This window comes from Hippoglossus hippoglossus, chromosome 14 (genome assembly GCF_009819705.1).
Source record: "Hippoglossus hippoglossus isolate fHipHip1 chromosome 14, fHipHip1.pri, whole genome shotgun sequence".
Classification (NCBI taxonomy): Eukaryota; Metazoa; Chordata; class Actinopteri; order Pleuronectiformes; family Pleuronectidae; genus Hippoglossus; species Hippoglossus hippoglossus.
In genome coordinates, this window is record NC_047164.1 from 320697 (window position 1) to 330031 (window position 9335).

The 9335-nt window shown below is 47.7% G+C and overlaps 1 protein-coding gene across 1 annotated transcript; it reads right to left on the reverse strand.

The window, feature by feature from the left end:
• Positions 1-8107: 8107 nt before the first annotated feature.
• LOC117774695 (putative olfactory receptor 52L2) lies at positions 8108-9052 on the reverse strand. Its single transcript, XM_034607310.1, has one exon. The coding sequence runs from the start codon at positions 9050-9052 to the stop codon at positions 8108-8110; it is 945 nt and encodes a 314-aa protein (XP_034463201.1).
• Between the last annotated feature and the right edge of the window lie 283 nt (positions 9053-9335).

Below are 9335 nucleotides of genomic sequence, written 5' to 3' on the forward strand. Positions count from 1 at the left end.
TGTTCTAATGGCGCACCAGTCATTAGGCGACGTCAGGCGTCCCGTATTTAAGGAGGCGGCCGTGTTTGGCTCGCACTCCTTCCGTTTCCGCTCCTCTCCGGTGGGTCGTGGATAGCGCGGAAGAGCTACCTCTGTAGCCGCGGCATGGTTGTGCAACAGCCAGCGCCTCCTCTAATTTTCCCCCCTCGTACGCAGCGTGACTGACTGCTGGCGGGGGATCGCTCCGCCGGGGGACCTTCGGGGTGCAGTTGCGGGTCTGCTTTGTAAGTAACGTTGTCTGCCGTTTCTTGCTTCTCTTACCCAAGCTGACTGTTTATGTCATGCAACAGCTGGACTCATCTACGGCTGGGGGAGACTCCCACCCTCCGGGTTGCTGTGACGGTGCCTTGGCTTGCAGGGTGGTGCGTATGGCCCCATTATTCACCCAATTCAGTTATGTTGTGATATTAATTATTAAATTTGTTTATTTCGCCCTCCTAGAGGCCCTGCTCCTTCGTCGGCCGTCATTGGCCACCACGTCTCAGACGGACCTGCTGTTTTGGCTTTACCGGAAATTGCACTATCCTAACTCACACTTTTAATGAACTGTGGCAGCTGATAGGAGCACGGCTCCACAGTTGGAGACTGCCCGGGCTCAGGACCAATTCTGTGTGTTCTTGGAGTATTGTCTCGTGCACTGTGGCTCTCCACGCTACACCTTCACGGCGCGTGGAGTGATCACCACAAGGGGACGCCTAGTTTTTTAGCAACCTTTTAAATACTGTTTATATTGGTTGGTATTTCGTCGTTTTGTTGTTCTGTTTTGTTTTGTTGTTTCCACGCGGACATGTTTTAATTATTCTTTTATTGTTGGTCAGGTGCTGTGGGCCTGAGGCGGCGACCCAATTCCTGGTGGCGGGGTTTTCTTCACAACCCGTTTTGTTGGTTTGCTGTGTCACGGGTGGCGAGTTTATTAATCCTTCCCCTTTTTCTTTGGTTGTCGTCGCCGCGGTAAGTCCCAGCCCTGTCCCTGTGTTGCTCATGTCAAGCGTTGTATTGCCTGTTGATTGGTGTTCTGTTGTTTTCATTTTGTTTGTTGATTTATGCATTTATTTGGTTATATTAAAGTTCTTTGTTTATTAGTTAAACACGTCTCTTGCCCCGTGATTTAAACAAACCTGTGCTGCTGCACTTACAATAGTTGAGTTATTTCCTGGAGGTGAAATTCCCCAGGTGGCGTTGTGGCAACCTATCACTATCCCCGCTTCCCCACCTCGCTACAGTAGCAAGGACTGACCCTGCTCGTTACCAAACATCCTCTGCATCAGACGCTGGAAAGTGCTTGGGGCATTACACAAGCCAAAAGGCATGCGATTGAACTCGAAAAGGCCAAATGGTGTACAGAATGCAGTTTTGGGTCGGTCCTGTTCTGCCATAGGAACCTGGTTGTAACCACTGGCCAGATCGAGGGTGGAAAACCAGCAAGCCCCAGAGAGTGCAGCCAAGCTCTCCTCGATGCAAGGCAGAGGAAATGCATCCTTTCTGGTCTTACTGTTAAGGAGGCGATAATCCACGCACAAGTGCAGGTTCCCATCCTTTTTCCTTACCAATACTATGGGTGATGCATATGGACTACTGCTCTCCCTAATGACCCGGGACTCCAGCAGCTGATTAATGTGAACCTTCACTGCTTCGTACTCTGAGGGAGAGATACGCCGGTACCTCTGCCGGACAGGGACCTCATCGAGCAGAGGTATGTCATGGGAGAGGAGGTTGGTGCAGCCCAAGTCGCCTTCATGGGTTGAAAAGACGGATTGATACTTGCGTATTAGAGAGATACACTGGCTTGCTCATGCTCAGTCAATTCAGACAGATCCAGTGACTCTAACCTATCTGACACTGAGGGGGCAACTGTATGGGAGGAGACAGTTGCCAAGGTTGACCTCTCCTCAGTTACACCTGCAGGCAGGCTGACAACCTGGGCAGCATTCAAGACGCCCAGACTAGTCCGTGGGTAAAGGAGAACCTCGGTCGTCTCAACATCGACCACTGGGACGTACACTGTACCCCGGACAACCTGTATAAGGCATGGTGAAACTAGCAACCCAGCTGGTAAACCTGACTCAGGGGGCTCAAACAGAGCACTTTGTCTAGTGAACTGTTCTGGGCAGGTACTGGCAACCAGTTTCATCACCCCTCCAGGTATGCACACCGCTTGCTTGCCTCGGACCCTCACAATGCCAGTGTGGCCCCCTGGAGCCTGGGCAGCAGAATGGTGGTACTGCTGCAAGGCCGCAATAACGGGACCAGACTCTCCAACTGTGCTGTGACTCTGCAGCTCAGTGGGCTTCAGTTTTCCGATTGGCGGGAGGAATGGGACGGTACGGTGGTGCGTGGGTTTGACCCAGCTACTGAATTAGCAAGGTGTTGAAACGGAGCCCGCTCACCATCACACTCCCGAGCAAAATGTCCAGGCTGCTGGCACCTTCTACAGATTAGAGGACCACCACGAAAAGTCTGACCTTGGGAGTGAGGGGCCTGCAGAGAGGCTACTGTCTGGGTGAGCTGGTTAAGCTGCTCCTGTTGACACTTCATAGGGTCCATCAACTCACTCAAACCTGGCCCCGGTGGAGTAACATGAGGGGCGGGTTGAAAGCGACCCTGCACTCCATATTGGAGACCATAAGCTGATGGAAAGGAGGAGCTACGCTCCCTATCACCCCCTGGAAGACCTTCCCTCTCCCACCTAATTGCCTCACCACGAAGCTCCAACAAGGTGACAGTAGGCTGGCGTCTGACTAGTTGCTCGAGTTCCCGGCGAAGGGAGCTGTCAAGAACATGCTCCATGAACTGATCCCTGAGGAGGACATCTGCATTAGGCATCCCAGCAGGTGCACACTGCTTAACCCGTTCCATTGAAGCCATGAGAGCTAAGGAAAACTCTTGCAACGTCTCTCCTTCGAGTTGGCGCCGAGAAAAGAAAGCCTGCTGTAAGGTCACATACGACTGAGCACAACCATATAGCTCCTTTAAGACGGCAAGAACCTGGACTGGGTCTCGCCGCTCCGCACTAGGGCGAAACTTAATCTCCTCCTTTGCCTCTCCCTCCAAATGATCAAACATAAAAAGCGCCTGGTCAACAGCAAAAAGATGGCGAGCACGCACACATGCCTGTATCGCCTCTATCCACTCAGCTATTCCTATGCCCATCCTGCCATTGAACATGGGACATTTACGGTCTCTGGGAATTACAACCAGTCGCTCTGTGACAGCAGCGGCTGCACTTGCAGTCGGGGCCTGACTAGCTGCAGCAGAGGGAAAGAAAACAGCCCCACCGGGGTCCGACGGAGATGCCTGCCGAAGTTGTTCGTTATCTGCCTCAAGCTGTAACACAAGCTCCCTGAGCTGCTGAATCTCCTCCTCCATGCTGACGAGGTAAAACGACACCAAAGCTTGACAAAATGGTACGTTGAGTTAAATCAGACTAAACACTGCTGTTCTGGCTTTACCACTGTACATACACAGAACTCAAACCACAGAGAAGATGCCCATCAATAAATAGTTCAACAAAATAACAGAAAAAAAAACTAAAACACATCTCTGCCCCTTTAAATGTGATATCCTGCCAACAACGCCAGAATGTAGCGTGAGGGAAAGCGGGGATAGTGAAAGGTTGCCACAACGCCACCTGGGGAATTTCACCTCCAGGAAATAACTCAAATATTGTAAGTGCAACAGCACAGGTTCGTTTAAATCACGGGGCAAGAGACGTGTTTAACTAGTAGAAAAGAACTTTAATATAACTCAAATAAATGCATAAACCAACAAGCAAAATGAAACAAACAAACAGAACACAAATTAACATGAAATAAAACACTTTTGACATGAGCAACACAGGGAAGGATTAATAAACTCGCCACCCGTGACACAGCAAACCAACAAAACGGGTTGTGAAGAAAACGCCACCACCAGGAATTGGGTCGCCGCCTCAGGCCCACAGCACCTGACCAACAATAAAAGAATAATTCAAACATGTCAGTGTTGAAAACAACAAAACAAAGCAACAAAACAAAGCAACAAAATAAACCAAATACAAACCAATATAAACAACAATGTAAATGGGATTAAATGTTACTAAAATCAGGGCGTCCCTCCGAGGTGGTCACGCCACGCTACACCTCAACGGCGCGTGGAGAGCCACAGTGAAGGAGAGATAATACTTCTTTTAAAAACGGCACACTTCCTTCTGAGCCAGGCAGTCTTTAACAATTAGAACAGTGCCTTTATCAGCCGGAACAGTTCCATAAAAGTGTTGTATAGGCCAGTACAATTTCCAGAAAAGCCAAAACAGCAGGGCCGTCTGCAGCGTGGTGGCCAATGACGGCCGACGAAGGAGCAGGGCCTCTAGGAAGGCGAATAAACAAATTTAGTAATTAAAATGACAGAAACAGAATTTGATGAATAATGGGACCATACGTACCACCCTGTCAAGCTAAGGTACAGCCACAGCAACTGGAGGGTGAGAGTCTCCCCAGCTGTAGCATAACATGAACAATCAGCTGGGGGTAAGATAAGCGAGAGATAGGCAGACAACGTGACTTACCAAGCAGACCCGCAACTGTGCCCCGAAGGTCCCCGGTGGAGCGATCCCACGCCAGCGGTCAGTCGCACTGCGTATGAGGGGGATATTTGAGGGAGGCGCTGGCTGTTGCCCCAAAACGCCAAACTCCACCGCGGCAACAAAAGTACCTCTTCCACGCTAATGTAAAGACTCACCGGAGAGGAGCGGAAATGGAAGGAGGGCGAGCCAAGCACGGCCGCCTCCTTAAATACGGGGCGCATGACGTCGCCTAACGACCAGCACGCCATTAAAACAGGTAAAGCGCAGCGGCAGGGAGGGAGCGCGCATCTGGATATATCGATAATGATCTTATGTTTAAAGGTCCACATTTAAAAGTCTTTGTTTCCTGAGTTGTTGCAGAGGTTGTGTTAATTTGTATTAGATTTTTGTGTGGAATTCTCCCTCTGTTATTGTTTGATTTAAATAATGTAATGGGACGGTGGACAGACACAATCTCTATGGGTTTGTGGTTGTGTGACTGGTCCAGAGGGAGCGCAGAGAAGTGTGTAGCACTGCAGCTCTGCGTCCTGGTCATTTAATACACTGGGTAATATTCCTAGATAAGAGAGCTGCTCCATCCCAAGTGGGAGGAACGCGTCTCTCCCAACAAGACCAGGTTTCCTCCAAAGAGTTTGCCAATTATCTACAAAGCCCGGAACCGTTTACAGGACAGCACCTGGACAGCCAGCGGGTAAAAGACAACATGCGGCTCAACATGTCATCACCTGTTGTGTTAGGGAGAGGGCCAGAGGAAACTACAGAGTCCGACATCGTTTTTGCAAAAGCACCGACTCCACATTAACTTTAGTGACCTCCGACATGCGAAGCCGGGAGTCGTTGCTGCCGACGTGAATTACGATCGCACTGTATTTACTTTTATCTCTAGCCAGCAGCTTCAGTTTGGATCGATGCCCCGGCTCTGGCCCCTGCTGCTCTGGCCCCTGCTGCTCTGGCCCCTGCTGCTCTGGCCCCTGCTGCTCTGGCCCCTGCTGCTCCGGCCCCTGCTGCTCCGGCCCCTGCTGCTCTGGCCCCTGCTGCTCCGGCCCCTGCTGCTCCGGCCCCTGCTGCTCTGGCCCCTGCTGCTCCGGCCCCTGCTGCTCTGGCCCCTGCTGCTCTGGCCCCTGCAGCTCCGGCCCCTGCAGCTCTGGCCCCTGCTGCTCCGGCCCCTGCTGCTCCGGCCCCTGCTGCTCTGGCCCCTGCTCCGGCCCCTGCAGCTGACTGTGGTCGCTGGTGTCGCTGACCTCATGTTCCTCAGAACCGAGTCGCTTCTCAACGGGTGCGTGGTTGAGAGGAGAGAATCAGATTGAAACATGAGCTGGTGGCTCTTTAATCGTGGGCTTTTTAAGGGTAGCACTATGCCCCCTCCGGACAGTCCCCCAGCCGCCCTGGGCTCCTGGCTGCTCGGAACAAGTCGAGGGACTACTAGCGGAGGCTAAGCTAGGTGCTAAGCTAGGTGGGTTAGGGGGCTGGCTAACTACAGCTAGCGGAGCCGAGCTTCTAAATCTCTGAGCCTCTTGCCTCCATCGCTACCAACACACTGCATGTGTTACATGTAGCTCTACTGTTAAAGGAGGTGGAGGAGTCAGTGAACACCAGACACTCGGAGCAGAGGAGCAGGAGGGAGGAGAGGAGCCATCGCTCATATGTTAGCCTGTTAGCTTACAAGGGTGAGCTCAAACAGAAGAATCCAGTGACACGCAAATGGAAAGACAAGAAAGAATCGCTAAAGCACCAGAGAGTAGGGGTTGGTATGTGTGGATGTTTAACTATAGACCGGCGATTTTAGCCGTAGTAATATAGAGAAATATCGGTGTTAGCAGAGGAGCTAGTTCAGAGAGAGCGACCACCACCAGCGGCAGGAAAACAGGAAATGACGCAATTCGCTTACCGTAGTACGTCAGCACACCTGCAGCATGTGCACTGTCAGCCTGTCCAGAACTGTTTTCTGACATGTGTCTCTGAGGTTTCTACCTTCTTTTTACCCTGTTAAAAGGTTTTTTTAGTAGTTTGACTCTTGTTGAGGGTTAAGAACAGAGGATGTCACACCTTGTTAAAGCCCTATGAGACAAATTGTGATTTGTAAATATGGGCTTTACAAATAAAATTTGATTGATTGATTGATTGATTGATTGATTGGTTTGATTCCAGTTTATCAGACTCATTGAAACATCATGAAAATGACTCGTCAACAGTTTCAGTCCAACACGAGACGCTCAGTCAGGACTCAGTGTTAGAATGAGCGACACGCAGACACGATCCGACTCCATCGACTCAGAACCAAACACACGACCGGACGTCTGTCACCTGAATCCTCCCAATAAAACATGAACTGTGAACCTGAACCAGTTCATCTGCATGAACTGAACTGGGAACTGGTTCTTTTTAAGAGTGAACTGGCTCAACACTGCTTCTGCAGATGGGCTCAGATTCAGATTTCACATTCACATTTAATTGTGTAAAGGTTTGGATGTTTGTTTGATTTAAAAAAGAAAAGAAAAGAGTTTTATTCAATCATCCTATATTTATTATATTTTTCAATCTTAATAACTCTATCATTTGGACTTGTCATCAATAATAAACTAATGTTAAATGTATATATCTGCCTTCTGTCATTTATCTTTCTGTTCCCACAACAATATACAGAGAAAATGGGGATTTTTCAGGCTTTTAGAAATGAGATTAATCAGATTAATCACAGCCACCCTGTGATTAATCTGATTAAAAATGTAATCGTTTGACAGCCCTAGTTTTATTTTATTTTATTTTATCAGATTTTATTATATCATATTATATTATATTTAATGTTTTAATATAACATAATATATTATATTTTATCATATTGTGTTATATTATATTACATTACATTATATTACATCATATTATATTTAATTATATATTAGAATATATTATATTATATTTCATTATATTGTATTATATTATAATTTAATTTTATATATTTTATTATATTATATTATATTTTGAATACAAGCTTTCTGCAGCCACCACAACTGCAGTGGTGGGAAAATACTCACATACTTAACTCAAGTAAAAGTACAAATACAACAACATGACACAATAAAGATTATTATATTATTATTTATTATTATTAAAGAAGATAACGTTTGTCAAGAACTACATTGTTTCAGGTTATTTTTATACAGTTTCATCAAACCAACACACATTATTAAATAAAATAAGTCTTACATTAAGCTCAAATTAACAGTTAGGTTTTTTTCTTGAATAAAGTTTTTGTCAAGGAAAATGTATTAAAGAAAAAAGAACGATGACTTTTCATGTAATCACACAAACACCAGTCAAACATCAAATCAATCAAACACATATTGTTTGTCTGAACTTTTATAACATTTCATCTGTTGAATGAGGAGGTTTAGTCTCAAATGCTTGAACAAAATCTTCAGTTATTTGAAGGTTCATATTTACAGGTTCAAAATTCATCATCATCATCGTTTCACATGAAAATAAAAACATGAAATGTTTCATCGCACATTAAAAAGTCGGCTTGACCAGTTTGCGTTGGAATAAGGTTGAGAAACACTTGTGTATTTCCTGGGACTGCAGGCCGTAGATGACGGGGTTCAGGCTGCCGGGGACCACGTTAAAGAGGATGGCAGAAATCTTCCTGTAGTCGGATAATTCTGAGAAACGATGGAGCGCGATGGGCACCATTCCACTACACAGCATGATCAGGTACAGACACAGGTGAGTGCTGCAGGTCTTCAGGGCCTTACTGTTCAGAGACTGGTTCTTACTGGTCACACACGCCGCTGTGATCTTAGCGTAGGTGAGAACTATGCTGCCGATAGAAGCTGAGAGCAGGACCACGGTGAACGTGAGGCCGTAGACATTGTTAATAAACACACTCTCACAGGAGAGTTTGAACAGCGAGGGGTTGTCACAGTAAGGATTCATGATCATTGTCCTGCATCGGTTCAGTCTTATGGTCAAACCCAGCAGAATCCCCACCAGAACAAAGGCCACGCCCCAGGCAGACACGGTCAGCTTGACCACCATCTTGTTGGTCATGATGGCGGCGTAACGCAGAGGATTACAGATGGCCACGTATCTGTCAAAGGCCATGATCATGAGCACGGTGTGGGCGTTGGCGCCGAACATGTGAGTGGTGAACGCCTGAAGCACACACTCGTAGTAGCTGATGAGGCGCTCGGAGGGCGGCACCAGGATGTCTGACAGCACCCGGGGAACCAGCAGAGAGTTCCCCATGATGTCGTTGATGGACAGGTTACAGAAGAGCAGGTACATGGGCTGGTGCAGGCTCCTGTCCGTCCATATCAACAACACGATGCCCACGTTGGCAACGAATATGAACACATAGATGATAAGCAGACAGATAAAGACGGGGTACTTGCTGGCCTTGGTGACCTTTAACCCCTCGAGCTGCAGAGTGAGGCTGTTGTATGAAGAGTTTTCCATCGGAGCTGCGGGAGAGAGACGAGGGAAAAATCATGAAACAAGAACCGACAGAAAACAACAAATCCACAGTCGTCACCTCAGTAATTACATGAAAGCTGTTGTCAAGCATTCACAGAAACAGGAGCAGTCACCTGGAGGGTCGGCTCAGTGAAGAGATCAGCCTCCTCTCTACAGTCACACCAGCTTCACTGGTTTTATGAACGTGGCTGTTCTCTGGGGAAAGGTTTACCAGCACATAATAAACATTAAGTCATGTTCAGAGTCTCATCAAGCACCAACAAGC

Bases quoted from the DNA above. Each gene is read 5' to 3' on its own strand.
- LOC117774695 (XM_034607310.1), bottom strand. From the start codon at position 9,052: ATGGAAAACTCTTCATACAACAGCCTCACTCTGCAGCTCGAGGGGTTA.